Source organism: Kwoniella newhampshirensis, chromosome 9 (genome assembly GCF_039105145.1).
Source record: "Kwoniella newhampshirensis strain CBS 13917 chromosome 9, whole genome shotgun sequence".
In the NCBI taxonomy this organism is placed as follows: Eukaryota; Fungi; Basidiomycota; class Tremellomycetes; order Tremellales; family Cryptococcaceae; genus Kwoniella; species Kwoniella newhampshirensis.
The window spans coordinates 1242085-1267246 of NC_089963.1; the positions used below are offsets into that span (position 1 = coordinate 1242085).

General features: G+C 51.3%; 7 protein-coding genes across 7 annotated transcripts; all 7 read left to right on the forward strand.

Annotated features, from left to right (window-relative positions):
• Positions 1-982: 982 nt before the first annotated feature.
• IAR55_005158 (uncharacterized protein) lies at positions 983-4958 on the forward strand (the record flags this gene model as incomplete). Its single annotated transcript, XM_066948251.1, has 8 exons — positions 983-3327; positions 3383-3559; positions 3607-3769; positions 3881-4111; positions 4157-4355; positions 4401-4681; positions 4734-4860; positions 4930-4958. 8 exons carry the CDS (start codon positions 983-985, stop codon positions 4956-4958), a joined length of 3552 nt encoding a protein of 1183 aa, XP_066801710.1.
• A 472-nt stretch (positions 4959-5430) lies between these two features.
• IAR55_005159 (uncharacterized protein) lies at positions 5431-7219 on the forward strand (the record flags this gene model as incomplete). The annotated part of the gene is made up of 2 exons (XM_066948252.1): positions 5431-5929; positions 6003-7219. 2 exons carry the CDS (start codon positions 5431-5433, stop codon positions 7217-7219), a joined length of 1716 nt encoding a protein of 571 aa, XP_066801711.1.
• Positions 7220-9359: 2140 nt separating this feature from the next.
• IAR55_005160 (uncharacterized protein) lies at positions 9360-11118 on the forward strand (the record flags this gene model as incomplete). Its single annotated transcript, XM_066948253.1, has 5 exons — positions 9360-9815; positions 10036-10222; positions 10271-10468; positions 10523-10943; positions 11073-11118. The coding sequence occupies 5 exons, from the start codon at positions 9360-9362 to the stop codon at positions 11116-11118; spliced, it is 1308 nt and encodes a 435-aa protein (XP_066801712.1).
• A 476-nt stretch (positions 11119-11594) lies between these two features.
• IAR55_005161 (uncharacterized protein) lies at positions 11595-15197 on the forward strand (the record flags this gene model as incomplete). The annotated part of the gene is made up of 15 exons (XM_066948254.1): positions 11595-12003; positions 12075-12745; positions 12811-12911; positions 12963-13041; positions 13103-13197; positions 13258-13666; positions 13724-13828; positions 13881-14210; positions 14260-14343; positions 14419-14487; positions 14543-14725; positions 14779-14820; positions 14878-14984; positions 15039-15123; positions 15177-15197. The coding sequence occupies 15 exons, from the start codon at positions 11595-11597 to the stop codon at positions 15195-15197; spliced, it is 2790 nt and encodes a 929-aa protein (XP_066801713.1).
• Positions 15198-15573: 376 nt separating this feature from the next.
• IAR55_005162 (uncharacterized protein) lies at positions 15574-17001 on the forward strand (the record flags this gene model as incomplete). The annotated part of the gene is made up of 5 exons (XM_066948255.1): positions 15574-15721; positions 15813-15845; positions 15934-16237; positions 16520-16765; positions 16839-17001. The coding sequence occupies 5 exons, from the start codon at positions 15574-15576 to the stop codon at positions 16999-17001; spliced, it is 894 nt and encodes a 297-aa protein (XP_066801714.1).
• Positions 17002-17670: 669 nt separating this feature from the next.
• Positions 17671-20168, forward strand: IAR55_005163 (uncharacterized protein; the record flags this gene model as incomplete). The annotated part of the gene is made up of 12 exons (XM_066948256.1): positions 17671-18037; positions 18129-18200; positions 18258-18282; positions 18353-18395; positions 18447-18513; positions 18577-18931; positions 19020-19051; positions 19147-19329; positions 19430-19620; positions 19686-19730; positions 19799-20074; positions 20136-20168. 12 exons carry the CDS (start codon positions 17671-17673, stop codon positions 20166-20168), a joined length of 1689 nt encoding a protein of 562 aa, XP_066801715.1.
• Positions 20169-23310: 3142 nt separating this feature from the next.
• On the forward strand, positions 23311-24747 carry IAR55_005164 (uncharacterized protein; the record flags this gene model as incomplete). The annotated part of the gene is made up of 3 exons (XM_066948257.1): positions 23311-23650; positions 23954-24262; positions 24512-24747. 3 exons carry the CDS (start codon positions 23311-23313, stop codon positions 24745-24747), a joined length of 885 nt encoding a protein of 294 aa, XP_066801716.1.
• Positions 24748-25162: the final 415 nt, after the last annotated feature.

Genomic DNA, 25162 nt, shown 5'->3' on the forward strand with positions numbered 1-25162 from the left:
AGCATCTTCCCCGGCCAAAATGTCGAAAGAAAAAACAGTATTCAGGCCTCAGCTGTCTACTTTACATGCACGCACTGTGAAAACTATTCTGAGACCCTGGAACTGATGAACCACATGCCATACAAGCTTCTATTGACGTGTTTTGGTGTGCACACTCATGAGATAAGCCTTTCACAAAATACCGGTCTATGGTGGCAAACAGCAGGTGGCGAGCATTTGTCCGAGATGACTGTAGTATTGTCAACCTGGACGTAGGTTAGATCTATCGAAACTGGTCCACCAAATGACTTTGACTTGGCTGAGATGTAGCCCAACACCAATTGCTCAGCAGAATGCTCTCAGTCTGATGTCAGAAGATGGGCCAGATATTGAAAACACTTGGAAATTACCAGCGTTGCAGCAGACTTGATGCGTTGCGAGAGACCAGAGCGAAGTTAGCCTTTCTATTGATAAAAGGGCTTGTCCAGACAGAAAAACAAGTCCGTCTCCCAGCAGAGTGCCTGACCATATACAAGTGAAGAATGGTGTCGCGAAAGAGCGAGGACTGGACTAGTTCGTTACCCAACCGAAATGCGACATACCGTATGCCGTACCGTATGTCAGGTACACACTCCCCGTCCTACAATGTTTGTGTGGGCGGGCATGGAAGATCTTTCAAAAGCACAATGAACGTAAAAGAGCGGGTTACTGGGAGTGTCAAGGTGATCATCCCACTTTCAGGCATATGGGAGGTCAACGATCATGTGGATACACTATACAATCATTTGCGAGCGCTTCATATAACTTGAAGTGCCACCGTAAAGTCAAGTAAGCGACTTTTTGCCACCGGATGACGATGTCATTGTTTTGCCGAATGGTTCATTGAACATGTCCATCATACATCATCCTGTCCTCTCTTGGTCTTCTCATGTACAATTCATCAATCCTGAGTAATAATACCGTTTCTACACGAACCTCTAAAATGCAGTGATGCCGCCCTACGATGACTACACCTAACCGCTCTCGCAAGTCATCCATCGTATCACATCGAGCTCCAGCATCACTGCGAATCCCTGCCAACCCCCGACGTGCCGCTTCCAACGCTCAACTCTCTCTCGTCTTCGCTCAAGGTGATCAAACGCGATCCGACAGGCTTTGTGAGCCTTCGCTGTCCAGACAGCTGGATGGGGACCTAGGCGGACGGCAGATGGGGCTGAGAAGTCGGAGATCAAGCAGTGCGACTGTGAGGACGGTAAGGACCGCTTCGGGCCTGAGAAGTCCGAGTCCGAGCCATGCGAGCGTCATGGAAGAGGACGAAGAGCAGGAAGCTTCTTCTAGAGGGAGACCGATGATTTCGCCTGGGGCTGGACCATCGTCACCACCTTTGTCCTCTTCTCAGGCTATAGCCGGACGGCCTGTCGCTACACCCCGCTCGGTCTCAAATACTCCGTCGACTACATCTCTGAGCACTACGCCGGTCGACAAGCGACTGAATCCGAAATCTTCGAGTACTTGGCTACGCTGGGCCTCTCCCGCTCCATCCTTTCCCCGTTCGTCTTCCGCTCACCGGAAAGGTAAGGGTAAGGAGAGGGCAGATGGTGAAACCGTGCACGACCTTTCATCCCGAACGACAGGAACGAACCCCTCGTCGTTGACCGGCGAAGGCGACTTGAACCAATGCTTCACCCCGGAGAATCTGGCTGCTGATGCCGTCACCGAAGCTAAGCCTACTATCCCACCCCCGCCTATGCCCCCCAATGAAGCCTCGAACGCACAATCCTCACAAATCCCAGCGTCTGCTCCTCCCCTCACGAAGAGCCGTGGCTGGTGGGGAGGTAAAACTGCATCGCAGCCCGCCAAGACGGCGTCAAACGCATCATCAACGGCCGTACCAAGCCACCTCATTTCGCCCGCCGAGTCAACGATCGACACAACAAATACGGAAGCCGCCTCAGAAGTCGCGACGACTCCTTCACTCGAACATGCATCTGTCGTGGAGGGGTCTGCACCACCTTCTGTTCCATCTCCTGCTCCTTTCACGTCTCACCTGAACGCCGGCACAGCTAAAGGATGGAAAGGCTATCTCGGTCTGGCTGGCGACAGAACAGCGCCGGGCACGCCAGAAGCAGACATGGACAAGGTTCAGGCACAGCACTCCAACGATATTGGGTCTCCGCTTCCTGCCAGCAACGATGACATAGGCAATGGCAATGTTGCTACAGAGCGCAACCTCGATGTCCCGGCCAGTGCGCCTCCAGTAACGGAAACACAAGAGGGCGCTTCTCCTCCTGAAGTCGATGCTGGAGATAAACCTTCAGATTCGCAGAATAATTGGACGTCGTATTTCTACTCGTTCGTCGTACCTGAGCATAAACGGACGGGGCCTTCGACCATGCCTGTGTCGGTTACGACTGTGGAGCCCAGCGATCCAGTGCAGGATCAAAAGCCTGTACCCTCTGATGCCACCTCTGCTCCCGATGAGGGATCTCTCGATTCTGCAACGCCGCCACCACCCAATACAACCGCTTCTCCTTCCCCTTCTCGTGACACCAGTCGTCGTCCTTCGACGACTGGATGGTTGAACTACCTCGCATTCCGAGCTAGTCAGAAAAAGGTTGCAGATGGATCGATTGGCACTGCGGGTACCAACCGAAGGAAAAGCGCGGAACTGGAAGGCGAAGAGGTAATGGACTTTTCGTCAGATCCCGATTTTCCAGCATCGCAACCATCGCTAGGACTAGTATTTCCTGGCGCGCCTAGGGGGCAGGAGGTTGGGGCAGGATCCGAATCGTCAACGAGCGTTACCCCTAAAGCGTCACAAAGTCTTGATATCAGGAAGAAGCGGTTGTCCAATGCTTCGACCATTTCTGTCACCAGCCTTACCCCGTTCCCTCCTTCTCCTAAGGCTCGCTCATCGCTAGACAATTCTATGAGGGCTCCTTCGATCAAACCGTCAAGCTCCGCTCTTCCACCCCCACCGCAACCGTTCACCCTCCAGTCAAATCGCGTCCTGCCGACGTTTGCCACTACCTTTGATCGTCCTCCACGGTCTTTCCTTCCCCTGCCTCAAGCCAAAGAGTCTGTCGATTCAAGTGGGAAGGGAATTACTGCGGCCACCACGGGACTAGCCTGGAAGGCTTTGGGAGCCGTCGGAAGTTACGTGTACGGTGAGACAGCTCCGAAGCCAACTCCTGAGAGTATCTTAGAGAACGAGAAAGAGATCAGAGGAAGGAAGGAAGGACGAAATGTAGGGGCAGAGCTTCCCAGACGGATTGGGCTAGGCGTAGGTGTCCCTGATGATGGATGGAAACAAGTGCGAAGGGTGGTCGTTGTTGGAGTGCATGGTTGGTGAGCTGGAAACCTCATCTTCTTCAGTGGGCCCTTGTACTAATCGTACTCCCAGGTTCCCTGCGAAAATGCTCAACTCAGTCATTGGAGAGCCTACTGGAACTTCTGTAAAATTCGCGAACATGATGGGCCAGGCTGTGAAACAATTCTTCCTGGAGAAAGGTGTAGAAGATTTGCGGCTCACCTTGATGCCATTGGAAGGCGAAGGTACGATTGACTCTAGAGTGGATAGGTAAGTGGCCGCGCTTGCTTCGTGAGGTGTGACTGACCAGTACATAGACTATACAAGGCGTATCTCTCCAACCCAGCGTGGATCAATGACCTCCGACGAGCCGATGCGATCTTCTTCGCGGCTCATTCTCAGGGTTGCGTCGTGACCACTCATCTCATCTCTCGGATGATCGCGCAAGGACATATTCGAACGGATCTCAATGGAGAGGCGGTGGCTCGAGCTGAATGGGCTTTTGGACCAATCGGTGTTGTTCCCGATGTCCCGAGACGAGGGCGGAAGACTGAATCGACCAGCATAACTGGAGCTGAGGGTGGTCGGCAGAAGGTCTGCATGCTCGCAATGTGTGGTGTTCATCTCGGGCCTTTGTATTCGATCAGCACGTCAACGGTAATTCAGCCCTATCTCCAATGGTTTGAGAATGCGGCAGCTAGGGAGCTTTTCGAGTTCCAAGATACGACATCCGCGGTCAGTCAAGCATACCAGCGTGCTTTGTCCATGGTCCTAGAGAATGAGGTCAAAGTAGTGTTACTAGCGTCGCTGAACGACCAGGTCGTGAGTAAATCATATTCATTGTCGTTGATAGCTGACACCCTGCAGGTTCCTATCTACGGCTCGTCGTTCAGCACTGCGACCCATCCCCTCCTTCTTCGGGCACTATATGTCGATGGCGCGTCGTACACGCAATCTGACTTCATGACCAACCTGTTGTGCTTTGCCTTCATGCTCCGTAATGCTGGCATCGATGATCAAGGCCTTGTGGAGCATCTGTCCGAGGCAACTGCGGGCAGTTTGACCGGTACGTACGCAAAGCACCACGTCAACGTGTGCTGAGTGCATATAGGTATCGGACACTCGACCCCTTACGAGGAGCTTTCATGCTATAACCTAGCTGTCGATTACTTGTTCTACGCGGGATCTGCGCGTCATCCGATGGTGCCCCTCAAGGTCGAACCCTTCGCTGCGCGCGAAGCAAAGAACGAGTACGAGTTACCTTGGATTTTGAGAGCTCTGGTCGATTCACCCGAGGTGAAAGACCTCTTCCCGGGGGAGTTGAAGGATCTGAAGGAAGGAATCCTGCATTGGAAGCCGACAACCAAGGTCTTGAAGGAGATCAAGAAGAGGGTAAGCCGATCGAAAAAGTGTTAAATTCCGACTGACGCATCCCGTCGCTCAGCTGGAACCCATGGCTGGGCGGCAATCTCGTCTCCGACCACTAACGCAATCTCCTTCATCCACTTCCCTCGCGTCAAATGGAGACCAGCTAGGTGCCAGCCCGGGAATGAACAAAACCTTGACTGCAGGTAAGGCTCTCAAGAGTCGTCTTTAGGTATCCTCAATGTATTGTGGCTTAGCGAGTCGTCGCTGACCAGGTAGAGTAGGACTGAGGAGGGATTGGTAGAAAGGGAGTATTCAGTGGTAGAGCATGAGGGTTTGGTGGTTGAAAGGTTACGAATAACGTTGAGTGATTACGGTTGTATCCTATGCATTAACGTCCGGCATCTCATCGAGTAGAAGGGGGAGTCGACTCGACTGAAGCACACAAATCATAGATAGTCGTTCTCTTTTGCCACTGAATTCACTCATCGACTCACAGGAGCAACAACGTTTTGAGCGCTCTCTCCCTAAATCTTTCCTTTCATCTCTACATGTCAACACACTTGTAGCCCGCATCTATCCCTATCAAACACAGATATCGAACATGATCGTGAGATTATGAGCTGTAATCGCGCATCGTATGCAAATCATCTCGCCCTTCGTCAGCGCAAGATGATCATCCGGTGTAGGGACCAAACACAGCACCATCCGCTTCATTATCCCCAACACAATATAGTCTCAAACAGCTCTTCGCCATAAGTGTGATCATCCGGACAATGTCGACCGCCGTCGTTAATGGTCAGGCTAGTCGAATCCAGCTTTCAACACATCCGTCGCCTAATGTGCTGCCCGCCGACATACCTCGTCGACCATCACCATGGCATGACATCGCTCATTCTCTTTCCACCACTTCTCTCCCGCCTTCCAGAACCCGACGAGATTCTTCTGCTTCATCCGCAATCGACCTTCCCACTCCGCCAGACCTCGTTGAAGCAACTGGCCCTGTGTCTTTGTCGGCCTCGCAAGCTCTCAGAGAATGGGAAGAAAGACTTTCACATCCAGACTCTGACGTGACTCGGCATCAGCTCGTTCCCCATCCTCGAAGGAGAGCCAAGACTACTAAATTGGCTGCTGAGCGCGACAAAATGGGCTATATAGAGTACAAGCTCAAACTTATTGAACCGACTCAGGAAAGGTTTGAGAAGCTGGTGACGCAGATGATGTGGAGGCTTAAGCAAGGCAAGAATGAAGCGATCTATGAGCTGGGCTTGGCAGGTGAGCTGGCTTGCCTATTCCCGAATGCGATCAAGTGGGTCTACCTGTTGAGCTGATATCATTTCATGGCCAGATGATGGCACAGTCATAGGCTTGAGCCGAGCCGAGATGGACGCCTCACTTCGCACTCTCGAGTTGATGGCCTCGGAAGTTGGAGCAACGGTCATCGTACTCAAGGAGATCGTCCTAAGCGGAACGATCCTAACCCTACCCACCTTACCCTTGGCGTCCCCTTTTCCCTCCTCCTTGACATCATTCACACATGCCAGCAACGACAACGGCCTACAGAAGAGTCTCGGGTGCTTGGAAGCTCGGCCGGATATTGACAAGGACGGACAACCGCGGAAAGGCAACAGATCGTTGAGTGGTAGGAGCTCGGAGACGGACCTACGAGCACGGAAGGGCGGGGGACGAAAGACTAGGAAGCTGAGCGAAGATTCGGTCACCGAAGCCTGTTTATCGCACCAGGACGCCTCAGTCGTTGACGGCAAGGAGATGGCGAAGTCAGAAAAGGATGTCAAGAATGTCATATGCTCTTCAGTTCCAGACATGGACCAGGCTTCCAATCCAGCCAGCGTAGAGGAAGAAGACCAAACAGCGTCTTTTCAGCTCGATATGGACGATTCACCTTCCCCGACTGCCAGTCGAACACAACGGAATAACGATCGACGTTATTTCGAACAACCTACTCCCCCTCATGGTGCTGATACACCTTCAGCTGCTCGCAAGAAGGACGACAAGAAAAGGCGGAAGTCAATAGCCAGACAAAAGCAGAGACGTATGGACTTGTTAAGGGGCGATGGCACCAACCCTATGTGGACTGAATTGACTACAGGAGGTTTAATCTCTCACCATCCTTCCTCCTCAGCCGTTCCCAATCAACCGATTCGACCATCGTCCCTCCGTCTAGCTACACCTGTAGACTCGCCGGCCGATTCGTTCATCGACGACCTTCTACATATCCCTCTTGATTCCTTATCACTCTCTTTCGCGGACGTCCGCACTGTCTCCGGCACGAACAACGATGACGAACGGTCCGCCTCGTCCGTATGTTCCTCTCCGGCTGAAACGGAGTATGCACCTCAACTTTCGTTGGTAGATCATGCATTGGAACAGGACTCGACTATCTCGCCTCCGCCGGGAGAAGAGCTGATATGTGTTGAGGCGTTGGTAGTCAGGAAGACACAGCATGACCACGGTGAAGACGGCGAGGGAGATGGAGAAGAAGAGGAAGACTGGGGATACGGAGGGGATGAAGACGTGTGGGGTTTCGGGGCGGAGGACGAATGATATAGACTCCGGTATCAATGTGAGTACATCGACTGGCATCATGTCATATGACTCAAGATCCATTGAGCATTTCTTGCGTATGACCCAGAAGGGTCGTAACATCAAGTATTGTACATCATGGCATATGCATGTTCTTCTTTCATGTTCAAGCTCCGTGTAGCGAGTCTCTTCTAGATGGCTCTCGCTTGTGTTTGGCTGCGGCACTCAAGAGCGAAATCGTCCCGCCAAGTCGGATGTAGTCTAAGATATTGAAGGCCTTCTAACCTCGACTCAGGCTGTGGTCGCCCGGAAGCAGCGAGATGCGACCGCACACTGAATCTTCTGTAGCAGCGCCTCGTCGGGATCGACGTCGAACAGGCGCGGGCTGCTCAGTACAGACTTCAGATTCACTGCCGATCCCGATCGAGAGGTGGCGTTCCCCCAAAACTTGGCGAGTCCTCAAATGGGGGTTGCAATCAGAAGTGACGGACTTTATAATCTCGCTAGAACGCCGAGCCCCAATCGACTAGGTAGTCTGGACGGACAAAGTCATGTCTGCTCGCAGCAGACGCCGGGCGGGAGCTGCTCAGTCGGACCTTGATCACAGGAGCCAGCAAAGTCGGAACAGTTCCAAAGTTTCCAGAGCATTCGGTAAAGAAGAGGAACTCGGGGGGATTTCTGGGCCCATCACTTCACTTCTAGGAGCAGTCAAGTCTGGCGGTCGTCGAAGGATGAGTCAAAGTCAGTACATATGCATGGGATTCAGGCTCTGGGCGCAAGACACGCCTCAACAAGGGTGAGCGGATTCTCATGCATACCCACGGCAGGCCATCGATCTGGGGGCCATTCCCCCAAACGGATAAGTTATATAAGTCTTCGGCATCTCCACCTCTCCCCCGACCTCACTAAGTCCGACATCCTGAATGAACCGAGTATGTGTAATTTGGCAGAGTATACAGTCTGGCTCATTGCCTAGGATGCCAGAGTATGTACAAGGGCATGTTCTGGGGTGATGCGACGCGTAGCTGGAAGCTCGCCAGCAGATATCCGGAGATTCCAGTCACGTCGGTCTGAAAGAGAAAATCGATGTAGACGTTTCAACTGAACCATGTGAGCAGTCGAGCCTGAGCAAGAAGCAGTTACTCCGGTATACCCCTCCAGGTCCAGCCTCTTGCAGCTCGATATCAGTGCTAAGCAAACGAACCGCTAGAACACAATTACGTCTCGTTTCGGTGTCGTTTCGGATATTCAGTTCGTCCGTCGCCAGCGCTGTCGATCGAGACGTTCTAGAACCCACAGCTTTGGTTGAAGAGGAACCAGGGGTAAAACGGGGTCTCTAACTTCAGGGACCCGCTTGATATATCACGTTTGGAGGCGTCGAGACTCAAGGGTAAACGTCCAGCTGGACGCGCCTCGTCGCGCCGTGAGTCGGGACAGAAGAGAAGGAAGAACAAAAGAAATCAGTTTCTTGGATTGCTTGGACCTCATTTTCTTTCCTCCTCCATATATATGTACCTCAGCACATCGGACAGCATTCGCCCCCTCCTCGACTCCATCACCACAGCGCTCGACATCGTCTCAACCGGTTTGAGAAGTCTTTGATAGGTGAGTCGCTGTCGTCGGATCAGCACGCGTCAGATGTGGCAGGGCGATTACACACACTTCAATGTGAGGGACGAGATGTGCAGCTCGCGAGGTTCCTTTGTCAGTGCTGTCATGCGGCAGAAAGGAGCTTTGAGAGGAGGGTCTGGACGTGGTACGGCAGGGAGTGGGCGAATCACAGAGGGGAAACACTGGACACCGGGTCATCTACACTCAGCGAGCAAAAGCCGTCTTTCTGTGTGTCCGTTGTTTGATTGGTGTACGGATATCCAAGCGCAGCCAATCTATCTGCCTTTGCTTCGCTGGCATCGTCTTGAGAGCTTCTTTCCCTTCCACAGGATTGATGGGGCCTGTCTGCAGGGCCAAAGTAGGACTTAGTGCTGATAAATATACATACTTTTTGACGTGACGCCGACAGACCTCATACACTCTTTACCAAACACTCTCTTCTCGACCTATCGACCTATCGCCAGCCTTTTAGACTCGTCGACATCGGATACTTTCCATAAACTCAACTCGACCTCTACCGTCCAGTCGTCCATCGCAAATAACCGACAAAATGCAGTTGTCTACTCTCCTCCCCATCCTTGCCCTCTTGGCTACTTCGACTCCTGCCCTTTCGAGGACTTCCCACCCGTTCGCTGCGGGCGCTCACCGTCGGCATATCGCCAAACAACAAGCTCGAGCTCAGGAGAGGATTGAGAACGCTGTACTTATCCGCGAAGCCCAGGAAGAGTCAGCTAGGGACATGCCCAGGGACTTGGTCGAGAAATCCAGGAAGAGGAGCGTTAAGAGACGAGGAGGAGGCAAATGCAGGGCTAAAACTGCCAGCACTACCGACAGTGCTTCATCTACTTCTACGGAGGCAGCGATCGCTGCCCCTTCGTCTAGCGCAGACCCATCAGTGACCGACAGTGCGTCGGTGACCGAGAGCTCGTCCTCTTCGGCGGACGCGGAGTCCGCCTCGGAGCCGGCTTCGCCTATCGGAAATAATCAGTACTATGCTACTTCAGCTGTGAGTTCGTCAGTGTTTCGTTCCCCTCGGATATACAAGGATATGAGTGGGGTCAACGTGCTCAAAGGAGGGTTGGAGCAATGGGTCGATGACGGATCAATCGTGTGCGAATGTGGCGGAAGTCTCCAGGATGTTTCTTCCTTTCGTCCTTGTTCCCGGACTTCCGCTTCAAGCGATCTCGCTTGATTTGAGTCATGCTGACAACGGAAGTGTCGTCCAGGCTGCCCAAACTAGCTCTACTCCTGCTTCAGCTGCCGCTACTAGCACTGCGTCTGCGGTGGCTGCTTCAACTAGCGCTGCCACTTCGTCCGGCTCTTCTTCTAACCTTACCCCAAACGGTATCAAGGCTGGTATTGCCGGCGGAGATGCATATGATCAGATCAAGGACCACATTGGATGGTGGTATGGTGGGTAGATAGCATTGAAAGATGGCCAGGACTGACTGGTTGCGATAGATTGGAACGCTGTGCCGTCCGGCCATTCCGGCAAGCCCATTGCTGTCGACATGCTGTGGGGTGCTGGATCCGTAGACGGTACCGACGCTTCTCGACTTGCTGCCTTCAAGGCCATCACCCAGACTCCTCAGTACATCATCGGCTTCGAAGAGCCTGACTGTTCGACTCAAGGAAGCGCGAACATCGACGTTTCTACCGGTAAGTCCCGCCACCGACGATTTCTGGTCACGTATTAACGATTATGACCTCCAGCGGTCTCCGTTTGGGACTCTGTGATCGGTCCTTGGAAGTCCAAGGGCTCCCTTCTCATATCTCCGTCCATGTGTCACCAAAAAGCCGAAGAGTATATCAAATGGCTGTCTGCGTTCAACAGCCAGATCAGCGTCCCCTTCGATGTCGTCAATCTCCATACCAACAAAAACACAGTGGAAGGCGTCAAGGAAGATCTTGACTACTACTGGTCCGTTTATAAGAAGCCCATGTGGGTAACGGAGTTCGCCTGTGTCGATGACAGCACAGGTTTCGTCCCTTGTACCGATCAAAACCAAATCAACGGTTTTATCAATGATGTTGTCGCTTTGTTCGAATCGGATGACCGGGTCTACGCCTATGCCTACTCCAATGGCGAGGGCCTGGGAGACGTCTGGCCTATGGTCGTCAACGGGGGGCTCACGTAAGTCATCTTCGTCCTCGCTGTCATTGCAGGTATGAGTCTAGCTACATACCTCAATTTCTTCTGACCCCCGCGGTGGTGTGTCCATTCGATGCTGAATGCAGCTGACCCCTCCTGCCTTTCCTCCAGCCAATCCGGTCAGACTTACATCAACGCGGTCAGCAAGTACCACTGATCTGGTGTATCGTGCACCATCTGTCCATAGTGCAATACCTCTGTGAGGGTTTGCGGCTCCAGCTTTTGCGTCTCAGCTCACCGGTGGAGAGGGGAAAGGAGTTGTGGCAGGACTATTGGTCTAATTTTCTGTTTTCCAATCATCCTCACGTTCATAGAATACCTTTAGCATCGCAAGACGTCCGTGTTGACTTAGGTAGTCTACTTCACTGGTTGGAGATGCTACACTATGCTTTAACCCTTACCTCTTTTCCGAATACGAGATCGAAAGAAGAGCAGGGAAGGACTCGCAGAAAAGAAACCGAGAATGCCACGTTTTGCGCCACCCAAACAAGAGGTGGAGGTCTGTGCGCGTACAAAGCCAAGCTGCACGCGAAGTCGAACAAAGTACAAAAACAACTATACCATCGATCTATTCCAGCTTGCCTTTGGACGTATACCCCACTCTCATCCTCGATATCACGCATAGCTTCAAACATGGCGGACCTCGCATCTCCCATCTCAGATTCTATCAGCTTGAAAACGCTGGACAACTCTCGGACCCGGCCTGAGGAACCAAACCAACCATCTGAGAAGCTGGATAACCAAGGCGGACAAGGCATCGGGAAGGTGTTGAACAATGAGCCAGCGTCTGGATTTGACAATCCTCACAACACACTAGCTCCCAATGAGCTCACTAACGACGACGCACAGAAAGGTAGTGAAGTGACACCAGCGGAGAACAAGGCCAGCCTCTCTGAAACGAAGGAAAATGGGCATGACCACGAGGTTGTTTCGGAGAGCAAGAGCACCTCAGGTGAGGCGCAAAAAGACTCGAAGCCGGTGGAGACAATCAAGGCAGCTGCTGGTGGGGTGAAAAAAGTGTTGAAGAGTGGCGTGTTCGGCAGTACGTGGTCTCAAAAATCATCCCTTGGTCGAACAAAGGAACTTTACAGCTGACTGCTGTCAAAATGGCAGATACCCCCCAGTCGAAACCTGCTTCTAAAGGAACCCCTCCGGCGGCTACAGCCACTAAGGCCACAAGAGTATCTCTCGCCCCGGCTCGCCAGACTTCTTCTACGGCGAGGCCGAGTGCTATGACTTCCCGGCCCGGACAGACTTCGCGCCTGTCTCAATCGACTTCTGCTCGACCGCCCGTTGCAGTGAGATCTTCAACCAATGCCATGTCCAGGCCTAGGGAGACTACTCGAGTGCGAACAACCGCTCAATCTTCTGACAGGATGACCTCATCCTCCATTACTCGCCCTGGCGCTAGCGCCTCCGCTACTGCTGCTCGACCGAGACCCTCTGTGAAACCTTCAGTTCCGACCGCCACCACTGCCCGCATGACCGTGACTCGACCCTCGACGACCACGCAACCTTCTGCTTTGACCACCACATCCAGATCGGAGCCACTGAAAACAACCACTGCAAATCGTGCAGCCGTCACAGCTCCTTCTGGCCCTTCCCCTGCGGTCAAACCTCGTGCCACCAGGCCGTTGACTGGTAGATCAAGCATAGCTCCAACCTCCGCCACATCAAGGCTCGGCGGTGCCAGTAATGGGACTGCGCAGAAACCTCGACCTGGATCTGGTCCAAGTGCGTTGGCTGGTAAGACAGACAATGGCAAAGAGGTGACTGATCTGAAAGTGAGTCCAAGTACCATACTGCTTTCTGGGGTTGCGACCGAGACTGTGCTGATGGAATATGGCAGACCAAAGTCGCAGGACTCGAGAAAAAGCTTACTGACGCGACTCAAGAGTACGAGACGAAGGTCGCCCAGTCGAACAAAGAGAAACTGGAGTTGGAAGAGAAGTGAAGTTCAAACATTCGTCTACACTGTCTTGTATCTTACTGTCATCACAGGCTTGCTAAAGATCTCGAAGAGCTTCGAGCAGAACTCGATGCTGCCAAAAATGGTGCCGGAACTGACACGGAGAACAAGGTGGGCAATCTCTTTGAGGCGTGAACACTCGTCCGGCGGCATGACTGACCTATTGTGACAGATCGACGAGCTCAAACAGCTACATGAAGCCGAGTTGAAAGCCGCAAACGAGCAGCGTTATGATGTGATGAAAGAAATGGGGTCTAAATTGTCCGAGTGAGTGTCTCCCGCTCTTTTTCTGAACGATAGTGCGAAAGCTTAATGGAACGCGCAAAGACTGGCTGCGGCACGAGCCACCGTCGGGGCCAAGCTGTCCGAAGCACAGCATCAGCTTGCAGATGCTCAAACTGAATTACGTCGTGTGACGAACTCCCTCGCCACCGCCGAGGCCGAATCATCTCAGCTTCGCCAAGCCAGTCAAACGCATGCTTCGACTCTCGCAGAGGTAGAGGCAGCAAAATTAGCATTGGAGGAAAAGGTGCACGAGCTGGAGCAGGCAAGACGGAAGCTTGAAGCCGAGCTGTCAGAGGGTGCTGAAGAGGCGGAGAAGTCGATAGTTGGCATCACGGGGTTGGAAGGTCAGGTGAAAGAGTTTGAATCGCAAATAGCTCAACTGGAGCAGAACATCGAGATGGAGCAGTCGTCCAGAAAAGCTGACGGGTTGAAGTGGAAGAAGGAGGTGGAAGTAAGTCTAGGACAATTGCTTGCTCTTTGAACCTGAAATACTCATGAAGGATCAAAGGGTTTGACACGCGAAGTGGACTCGTTCAGATCCGCTAGCGAGGGCCATGCCGAGGCTCTCAATAGGGTCTCTAGTGAAACTCAGGCTAGGCAAGAAGACCTTCAGGTAATTGGGGGTCTGCGTCTTCAGAAGGACTCCGCTGATCGCGTTCTGACAGGCTCTGCAAGCTGCACATGACCAGCTCTCTAGCACGCATGCAGACCTCCTTCAGACGTCCTCGCGGCATCCCGAAGAGCTCGCAACGCTTCAAGCTCAAATCAAACAGGTCACTGATAAGTATGAAGCTTCGATTTTCAAACTCAAGGATGAGAACTCTGAGATGATTGTCGAACTTGAGAAGAAGCTCAGCGAAGCAAGTGAGGGCCGGAAAGCAGCTGAAACAGAGTTGGCTTCGGTCAAGGAAAAGCTCGAGGAGATCGAGCTGGAACTCCAGGAGCTGAGCGAAGTCAGACGAGCCATGGAAGGCAAGGAGACCAAGCTGAATGAGGTTCGCATCATCCCAGAGGCGAAAGGAGAAGCTGACCCACATCGTATAGATCATCGCTGGGTTGGAAGCCAATACCGAAAATTTGAACGCAGAGTTCGACACCCGCAGCAATGCAGCGTACGATGAAGCGAAGGTGAGTTTCATGTTCGCGGATTTATCACTGTGAATCATCAAGATGAAAGGACGTTCATGTTGATAAGGCGGACAGAGACAGGCACACGAGGAGCATGCCAAGCAGCTCGCTGATATACGATCGGACCTTGCCACTACTCAAGAAGTGGGTAAACGCAGAGCCACCAGCCAGAGCATGCGCTGATATAATCCCTTTCCAGATGGCTGAAATGAACAAGTCACATTTCGAGCAGTCATTTGCTCTCATGAGGGAGCAACACGCTGCTGAGCTTGCATCAGCTGCCGAGGGCAAGACGGCTGCACTTGCTTCCGTCACCAACAAGTATGATGAGGAGCTGGCTCTTCTTCACGATGAGATCCACAAGCTCCAATTGGAGGCTCAGGTGAATTGTTTGGCGTGACTACTGTCGACTTACTAGAGACTGATGTAATGTAGAATGCGAAGATCGAGAAAGATCGCGCCCTCTCCCAGCTCGCCGTAAGGAAGATTAATTTACAGCTGAGACGTCATATATTGACTCTTTGCAACCTATAGGACCGTACGCGAACCCCTCCAGCATCGCCTCCAACAGCCGTTCCTCGATCACCTCCCCTGACCAAGCTTCACGAGGCACATAACGCGAAAGTTACAGAAATGGAAAAGTCAGTCTTGTTCTCTGAAACTATTTGCCAAGCTGATGTTGTGTCGCACCGTAGTGAGATCAGACGGCTCCAGGGAGAGCTAGCGGGTTTCAAAGCAGGTCATGCGACCGGAAATAACGTTGTTCATCCTGATGAGCATGTGAGTATTCGGTCTACACACATGTGAAGCTTGCGCTTGACCTCCGATGACAGGACGAAACCTTGACTTTCTGATAATGATCAAGAGTGCTCTTGATAGTTAGACGTGCTTTGGTCTTTCCTGAAATGAATAGGGATACTCGGCGTACCATGATGACGGAGGCGGAAGAAAGGACTATGTACCACTGGAGCCCATTTCCCATGCATCATTCGGTATGTTAGTCCAATACGTTGTTGTCGGCGGTCGGATCGTGTGCATGCGGACCGAACGACTGCGCATGGCCGAATGCCCAGTGACGGGCCAATAATCCCTTACCTCCCTCGACGGCGAACGAGGGGGAGCTCTGGGCGACGTGGTTCGTGGGCGATGTTGGACATTATATGCATATTAACCTTAAATAACTGCTTTCCGTCTTTCCTTTTCGCTGTCTCAATTACTCGCCTCTCCATCATGACAGCTTCCATCGTTCTCAAGGCGCAAAGTGTGCTCGACCTCCACACGGGTAGATCCATACCCCATATAGGTTTCGGAACCGGCGGTCTTGGAGCAGGGACTGAGGACGCGGTAAAGCATGCATTCAAGTCCGGATACAGGCTAGGTGAGCGGAGATTCTCCTCATCCACGCGAGGACTAGTCACACAGGATCGCATCTCCTGACGATGACGCACCATTCTGACCTGAGGATGCAGTCGATTCCGGCCAGCGATACGGCAACGAAGCAGGTACGTAAACCTTTTCCTCCTTATCTAATCTGCTTCCTCACAATAGGAGCAAGCTGCTAAGTCCTCTTCATCGCCCTCGGTGTCACAGATGTTGGTAGAGCGATTGCTGCTTCGTCTGTCCCACGATCCGAGCTCTTCGTGATCACCAAATACTGCCCCCCGTTTGCCCCTTCCGACCCGATCTTGTCCGCGCCGGAAGTCTTGCAGACCGTCAGGGACTCATTGGAGAAGCTCTTTCCGAAGGAGCAGCAGGCGAATGACGAGACACGATACATCGATCTGATGATGATCCATCATTGTTGGCCCAATCAAGAGGCCAGAGAGAATGCCTGGGAAGGGTTGATGCTGGCAAAGGAAGAGGGTTTGGTGAAAGACATCGGCGTCTCCAACTTGTGAGTGATTTCCTCGACCTCGACTGTAAGCAGATACGGTATGTCTTCACATCATCCAAATCATTGGTCGCATCGCGGCAGACGATCTCCAAGTCCTGTGCACCATTGCCTCTGGTCTAGACCTGCTTCCTGCTTCTGTTCACGACGACGTAGCTGTTGCACGCTTTTCTCCCTCTTCCACTCTCAATCTCACAAACGCTGCCGAGTCAAATCAACGTGTTGGCGGCATGATCGTCTCCAGATCGCATACATCCTTTCGTGATGCTAATTTATCAATCACAGCGGTATCTCTCATCTCGAGAGATTACCCCCACCCGTGCCCGTGGTGAACCAGATAGAGATGCACCCATTCTGCCAGCAACGTGAAGTTGTTGCTTACTGTCAAGCTCGCGGTATCCTGATATCGGCGTATTCTCCCACCGCACATTTCTTGGAGGAGAAGATCGGTAACCCTATCATTGTCAAGCTTTGCGAGAAGCACAAACGAACTGCGGGTCATATCCTTCTTCGATGGAGTTTGCAGAAAGGGTGAGTCGATCTCAAGAACGATCGATTCCCCGTCATCATGGTGTTGATCTCCGTGAACGACTCTCTTTTGCAGCTTCATCCCCATCCCTCGCTCTTCTAATCCTGGTCGAATTGAAGACAACATTGACCTCTTCTCCTTCGAGCTTACTGCAGACGACATGGACGCCATAGACTCGTTGAATGAGGGGGCAGCAGGCCATATCACGCCCGTGGACCCAGCCAACCTGCCAGAATAGAGTACTATAGATAATGGCTTATACCTCTGCAAGACAGTTGAGTTGCTGTTCTGGACTTTTGTAACATCGAGAACGTACTTGATCGTGGTATGCATCTCACTTGCATACGAAAACACGAAGACTACCTCCCCGAATCTGCGCCAGTGATCGCCAGCGCAGCTCGGTTGATTGTCAATCCTCAGTAAGGTGTATATATGACTTGCCCTCACGACCAGCGTGCGTGCATCTGCGGAGGTTGCAATCTGATAGTATAAACACCAAATATAGCTTCGGTCGTCCATAAGATCATTCGCAGCCCATTTCGGCCGGAGAGACGTGTCTGACGTTAAATATAGATCGACGCTTGACGAAATCTGATAAAAATAGCTGGAGTCAAGGTTCCGAAATCAAATCAGATAAAAAACATCGCAAGCTTGCCCTCCGTAATCATGTAAGCGCAGACGAGCAGTAGAAGGTGGACATGTGTGTGCAGACGTTCTCTCCAATTCCACCTAAGGCGTATCTGACAGACGCCTTCAATCGTTTTCCACACCAAGCTTCCTCTGTCTTCCTCTTTCAACACGTTCCCTCGACCACAGATCTGTTCGAGCTCGACCCTTCCAAAACAGGCTACGATATCTATACAGGCAGTATTGAGACACCTGACCTTTCGCTGTAGTCGTAGCCGTGATGTCCAACAGTGCGGCTGGATCAGTTTCGACAGCGTCTGAGAAGGCGGAGGAAACTTCTTCGGTTCCGATTCTTACCTCTCGGTCCGGAACTCAAGAGTCACAATCGTTTACATACTCCCGGGCTGACTCCAACCATCACGAAGACAACGACAAGAGCGAAGACAGTGGAGAGAAAGATGAAGGATACAACGGAGAGCTGGGACTTGCAGTTGAAGAAGACGAAGAAGCTGCGACCGTTGAGATCCCTCTACGGTATAAGATCATGGCCTTCAGCATGATCATCTTCTTTTCGACGGGTTCAGTGATCATGCAAGACGTGTCGACACCGTTGAAATCCACCTTCAGGAAAGAATTGGGTATAACTAGTGAGTACGAGTTTTTGTGGTTCTTTGGTCCAGCGGAACAATGACTGTCTCAAATGGACTGACCATTCGTTTGGGGGACACCGTACTGTAGATGCTCAGTACGGTACAGTGTCAAGCGCCACCAGTCTGGTCAACACGGTGTTGCCCATCATTGGGGGTATCGGTCAGTTTTGGGACACATTATACCGTCGTGAGCGATGTTGCTGACAGCTTGATGAAGGTATGGACCGTTGGGGTGCCACCTAGTATGTTCTCGCTCGACGCGGCGGTGGTCCCTCTCCACGTTGGCTGAACAGCGTCGATTCTCATGTATAGTGCCGCAATCATCTCAAGTATCTTCGTGGTGGTTGGAGCCCTTGTTGCTGCTTCTGTGAGTAGGTGCTCCTGAGACGAAGCTCACTGCTCGCAGGCCGCCAATACCAACACGTATGGAGTACTGATCGGAGGCCTGATCATCATGGGCTTTGGGAGTACTGGTCAGTCGATACTGTTCAAAAGGTCCTCACGCGCGCTTACAGCTTTACTGCTGTAATCATTAGTCATACAAGCAGCTCAGAACAAGCTCTACGTCCATTGGTTCCGAGGATCTTCTTTGGGGCTCGTCATCGCTCTCAACATGGCCTGGCAACAGCGGATCACCTCAATCATCGCTCGAGCTGCTGCAGTCCCCATGACTCGGATACACAATTGGTGGGGATGGGCCCTCTGGATTCCTGCCCTCATATGCATTTTCGATTTATTACTGGTTCTGATATACTGGTGGTATGAGAGGATCATACCCAGACAGTATCGTCCGGTGAGAAGTACAGGGAGGAAGAGGGGTCGCAAAGTCGAGGACGACATTCCAAGTTCAAGGTGGCGATCGATAATACGCCTAGGTCCTGTCGAGAAACTGTATGTGGGCGTTACCATCAGTGTGATCCTTTGGCGTCGGTCAGCAAGCAAAAATAGCGCTAATTCACGATGGACGTGCCATACTCAGTCCACGATTCTTCTGGATCCTATGCGGAACTCGTAAGTCGAATCCATTCTCACGCTATCCTCGATCTAGTTTTCCCGGCCGCTCAACAAAGGCTAACCGGGGTCATGCTGTGCCCAACCGATCGCAGAGATATTCCAGAATTCAGTACCCCAAGTTTACACCACGAACCTCGCCGACATCCAAACGGTCACTAGAGGTACTTCGAAGCTGGCCGCAGGGTACAATACCACGTTGCAGAGCATCGTTCCCGTGGTCCTGACACCTTTGACTGGTTTATTCTTTGATCGAGTTGGATGGCGGATGCCCTTTGGTGAGTACCGCTCGAGTGTAAGGTGTTGGTGTTGGAAAATCATTGGTTCCCGCTCTCGCTGGTTTGAGAAAAAGCATGAGCGGCACTGATGTCCCTCTAGTGTCTATTGCCGCGATCCTGTATATCGTTGTCTTCGTCCTCATCGGTCTAACGAAAGTCGCCCCTCTCATACCGATCTTGATATCCAGCTTCGCGCTCGCTGTCAGTCAAATCGCGTTCCTCGCTTCCATCCCTATCTTCGTGGGGAATGACGCGTTGATCGGGACTGCGTATGGGGTGTGGAAGTCATTCGTGAGTGGTTCCAGCCTCACGGTGAGTGCCGCACAACAGAACACTGATGCGGTGGGGTCTCGCAGATCAACGCGAATGACATCGTCCTAGAAGTTGCTGCTGGTGCCATCGTAAGTCGTTCTCATCCTATCGTTCCGCCTGTCAGAAACTTACCTCGTTACGACTGTTTGAACCACAGCAAGACCGAGCTCACATCAAGTCAAAGTCATATAACAATGTGATCTACCTCCTGATCGCCATCAAGTGTCTTCAAGTGGTCCTTGGACCCACGTACGATTATCTCGACGGGATATGGCTCGGTCACTCGCTTCGATTACCTGAGAAGAGGAGATCGGCGGTTCGAGATCATGCTATCGAAGTCGGATACGAGGGCTATGACGGGTGGAAAGTCCACACGCTGACGACCATGGTGGTGGGAGGTCTGCTGTGCGGCGTCATCATCACAGCTTGGGTTGTGAGTCTTCTCCTCCGTTATCGAGTTCTGCAACCGCTGACGTTTACGTTGTCATGATCAGCTGTATATCATATACTCTTTAGGTAAGAAGTGAATAAAGGGCTGCCATTGTTTTAGTGAAGGCGAGAAGTAGTGAGCAATGAATTAGTATATAACGAAGTCTGTTTGGTCGAGGTCGGAGCATTCTTGCATGTGTTGGTCTGTCGCCATCCCTATTGGCCACGCTTTCTGCAACCCAAGGCAAAATGACTTGCATATTGGTCCAGAGTCATGGTCAAAATTGTCAGGTGCCTTCGAATCATAGTCCTATACTTATCAGATAAAAGCAGATAATTGCTGCGGAAGTGATGTCGACTTTCGCGTGTTTGCACCATTTTTTGCTTGACTTGCTTAACAGTGGTTGTTGTGTCCCTACGGTAAAGATCCTTCAATGTGGAGAAGATTGCACGACAACATCAAAGTTGAAAGCGGTTGAAAGGAAACATGTTGTGACGTTGTAGTGCAAAACAGTCAGCAGAGCTGTGCAGGGGCAGGGTAGAAACTTAATGGTACCTTGGACAAGACACTGACATGTCTTGTTGTGGGAGAGTCGGATGAGGCGCAGAGGGCGCTTCACCCAAGTGGTAGTTTGATAATCTGGCAGTCTTTCTTTTCCTCAGGACCTTAGTTGTAGTCAGTCTAACTGTAAGCTACTTGTAGGATAGTATATGAAATGATACCACCACCACATCAGTCAAAGTACCTGTCATGACGGCCCTTCCGCCACAACCACGAATAAGCCATCATTACGTAAACCCTCTTGATATCCTCGACATCTTCGATATCTTTGAGCACAACTTGATATACTCGCCAAAGACCAAGCTAAAGGGCGCTGCAGGTGAATGATAGAAACAGGAGGAAGTTGATTGATGTTCTAGGCATCCTGGTGGATGCAGTAGTGGAGATATATATATGTACATCATCTTAATTCTTGTTGTTCTAGTCTTTCTCTAGCAATTTCTCAATTGAAAGTCATACCTAGTACCTTGCTCATCGTTCAACGATACCACTGTGGTACCTCAGTCTATCTAGAACTGCTACAAGCCCTTCTAGATATCCGATTTAAGTTCTTCGTTATCCTCGCTATCTTAGCTATCCTTGTTATCCTCATTATCCTCATTCTCCTCATATTGTGCTGTCCCGTTGTGTGATATGGCTCATTGACTGAGGCCACATTGACCATTGTGACAGTACCCAGTTACCTGTTACAAATCTCTACGGAAGCTCCGCCTAGTATAGTGTCTAACAAGAACCCAGCAACTCCCCTCCTCCGCTAAATCTTGGTAGTACCACACGGAATCGCCTTGGCGGAAGTGATATCACACCTATGTGGTGGAGTACCACAACATTTCAGCTGTTCATGCAATAAATGCCGTTTTGTCCGATTGTTTGTTGAAGTTCTGGGAACTTTGTCAGATATTGGCCTAACTGCTATATGCTTGTAACACAAAGGAATGACAGTCACAGCCTTCCCATTGGACTTCTCACTGGACTGGAGATGCTGTCTTCTTCATCTCACTTGTCAGTGACATTGTCACGGGGCTACACCGACCTACGAGGATATCCGTCGTTCAGCTTACAAGGCAAACAATGAAAAGCCTACTATCGTTGATGTGCTCCCAATTTGGGACAAGATACGTGATGTTGGTGAGATTTGGGCTAAATCGTGTTCTAACTTGAGGGTTCTCTTGTCGAGAACAGCCAAGTAAATGTTGGTCGATGTATCAAGGTTGTTCAAGATGATAATATTCAAAGGTACTACGATAGGACAAAAATCTAGAATCGACGGGGAACTCCTTTCTCTTTCTACTACGTTCATGTATATATCCCTTTCTTTGCACAAGTTCGCCAAACCTTGCATGTGTAGCGACATTTTTGCCGGATGCAGAAAGAAACCTCGAGTGGCTGAACAATTTGTGTATTTACCGTATGTGGTGAATAGGGTTGATAAGTTTGCCAATGTTTCGGTTCTTTCTCCGATGAATGCCGTTTTGTTCAATTGTTTGTCAAACTCCTGGGAACTTTGTTGGGAGTTGGCCTTATTGGTATACGATCGTGACAGACATATAAGGATGTACTTGTGGATTTTGATGCTAGTAATGACTCTTTGCACATTGCAAAAGATAAACAAACTCATTACCGGCATACCAACAACTGATTACCTGATCAAAGACAACTCCCAAATTACAATGGAACCATCTGTTTTCAACCGTGCAAGTAATGCAGTCCAGACTGATGCTTCCAGCTTCATTGTGAAGGTGTGTTCTGCATTTTTATTAGCTGAACCCATGTATGTAACACTACTGGAATATTGGAGGTATTTGTGATGTGGAGTCCAATGGGGCAATCTGCCTATTTTCTGCTTGACTAGCTTGGATGAGACAACATCCCTCTTTCATGACATCCTTGAATGATCTTTCATGTCCAGACATTTTTGTTAGCTAATATGGTCTTAATTTTACTGGATTGTCTGCACATCAGGATAAACAATTATCTACTGCAGGAAACAGCAACGACACCTCTACACACAGAGATTCACAGATTGAGAGTGTCTGGACTTGGCTGGAGGTTAGGATTGTCTTCTTTCTGCTGCCTTAATGCCCCATAAACAGCCAGTATATCTGGTGAAAGCATTGTGGTGGCACTGATGAAATATCAACAGCATGCTGGGGTGACGAAGTGCTCCAGTCGTCTTTGCAAGCTTCCCAGTCTTGGTGGCCAAAGTTCTACTTGCGTTTCAAAGGACTCAAGTTGTGCAGGAAAGTGTCCAACAGGTCATTGTGAGGCTGCTTGCAAAAGTTGTGAGGGTTTTGAGGCGGCCCACAATGAATGGAGGGCGAACATTGAAAGCTCAGGGTATCTCAAAGACAGTCGTACTTCTGCTAAGAGTCTTGAGCAGGTCTGAGTGTGAGATTGTAAGGTGGACAGCGGGTGGAAGGTATTTGAATGCTGGATCTGACTTGTGACTACTAGTGTAGGTGAACGTGGTATGGAGCCAGTAGCCAGACTCATATAAGCGTCGGATCTTGCCGTTTACTTTCTTATCCCTCGGCGCTTTTCCCGCATTTACAGGTGACGTTGTATCGTCTCGTTTGCTCCCCCCGCCCAGTCGATTCGTTCGCGGTGAACACCCGCGATACAAACCATACCGCTGCGTTCTCATCTCTACTACGTGTCTTCATCATCAGCCAGTCGCAATGACTTTCACTGGCGCTGAGCTCGATGACCTGGTCGAAGCATACCATACTCAGGGCTTCGTGATCGTCCCTAACCTCATCCCGCCCGACCTTCTTCCCGACCTCACGACCGCCGCTGATCGAGTTGTTGACCTCGCCCGTTCGGGTGGCTGGCAACAGGTCCGAACGGTTGGCAAACCTTTCCCGCCGTGGAACGAGACCGACACCGATATATGGGGAGTGCAGAATGTCATGCATCCGGATCTGGGGGAGAGGATCTTCTCCGAGTGGTATGGGTCAAAAGACATGTTAGATGTCTCGGCGCGATTGATGGGAGTTACCGTGGATGACATGCAATTTGGTGAGTTGGACAGAACCTGTATTATGAATCGTTCGGAGTCCTCGTCACTTCCCTGCTTCTTCTTTGTCTATTGTCCAGAGCCTGCAAAGATCAACATTCAGTCAGACTCTGCTCTCCACGTGCCGTTTCTCCCGAATTCTTGGTCCAGAAGCTCTGCTAGTGTCCTCCGTCGCATCTTGATCTGACCACTTTCGTCTCGACGTATCGTCCCCTTGAGCCTACATGCGCACTGCTCATGAGCGATCTCATATGTCCGGTTCAGCGGAATGTAAACAGCAACTAACCTTCTCACCTTATGCGCAGAACTGTTCAATCTGCTCATCAACCCACTGCACTCCTCATATGCTCTAACCTGGCACCGAGATACTATCAAATGGGCCGCCTCACCCTCCGAGGAAGCAGAAGCCTTGCAAATCAAGCATCACGGTATCCAGTGGAACACCGCTCTGTATGACGACGATTGTCTGTGGGCTGTTCCGGCCTCGCATAACCGGATCAGGACGGAAGAAGAGAGGACCGCGGGAGAGACGGGAGGGGGTGGGGATGTCATGCCTGGGGCGATCAAGGTGGAGCTGAAGAAGGGAGAGACAGTGTTTTACAATAATAATATACGTGAGTGCACAGTGATCCCCTCAGGCATGGTTCTGCGATATACACGAGAGCCTCGCACCGCAGCGGAACAAGACAAGGTCAGTTGACAGCCGTTTGGGGGAAGGAAGTGGAACGAGAGCCTCGGCAGAACCCCTTGAGAACATGGCCTGGGTCTGGTATCACCGTGGTAGAGAGACACAAGGAGAGCGGCGTGGCATCCCGATCGAGCGTAACACAGACTCAAGCTCACCATGTCACCCCCATTCACAGTACATGTTGGGACCTACAACCCAGCGGTGAAACGACGGACACTTCATGGGAGTTACGGCTCTGCGCCACCTGGTGATACTTCCCGAGCGAAAGGTACCCTCCAACACGATATCGGCTACACGATGGATCCGAAGTTCAAAGATGGTCTCTCGGAGGAATTGCAAGGGATGGTGGATAGGTTGAATGCGATGCAGAAGTTAGTGGAAGGGCAAGAAGTGATTTACGCCCAGGATTGAGGGAGAAGTCAAAGATATGAAGGATAGTGATAGAGCATAGAAACCTCGGACAGTTGTATAGGTGTGATCGCCAGAGCTGACATGCAATAGTTGTACCGAGTTCCGGTGGGAAAATGGCATTAGTGGCCGTGGTTCTCTCTTTGGTCGGGCGACTGACAAGTGACACATTGACTGTTACTCCTCCTATCTGTGCTTAGGTGATGGTCATGTTGCCTCCCTCAGTAGCCTTTACAAATCTCTCTCTCTGCGCGACCATGGGTGTGATGACGTGTGAAGGTGGTGTTTCGCCTCCTCGCACACGGTCGCGGAAGGAGACTCATCGATGTTGTCTGTCTGCCGTCATGTATCGTCTGCCTCTGCCTCCGCTGCTAGGTATGTAACACATCCCCGTAATCGTTCCCTGTGATCGCGAACG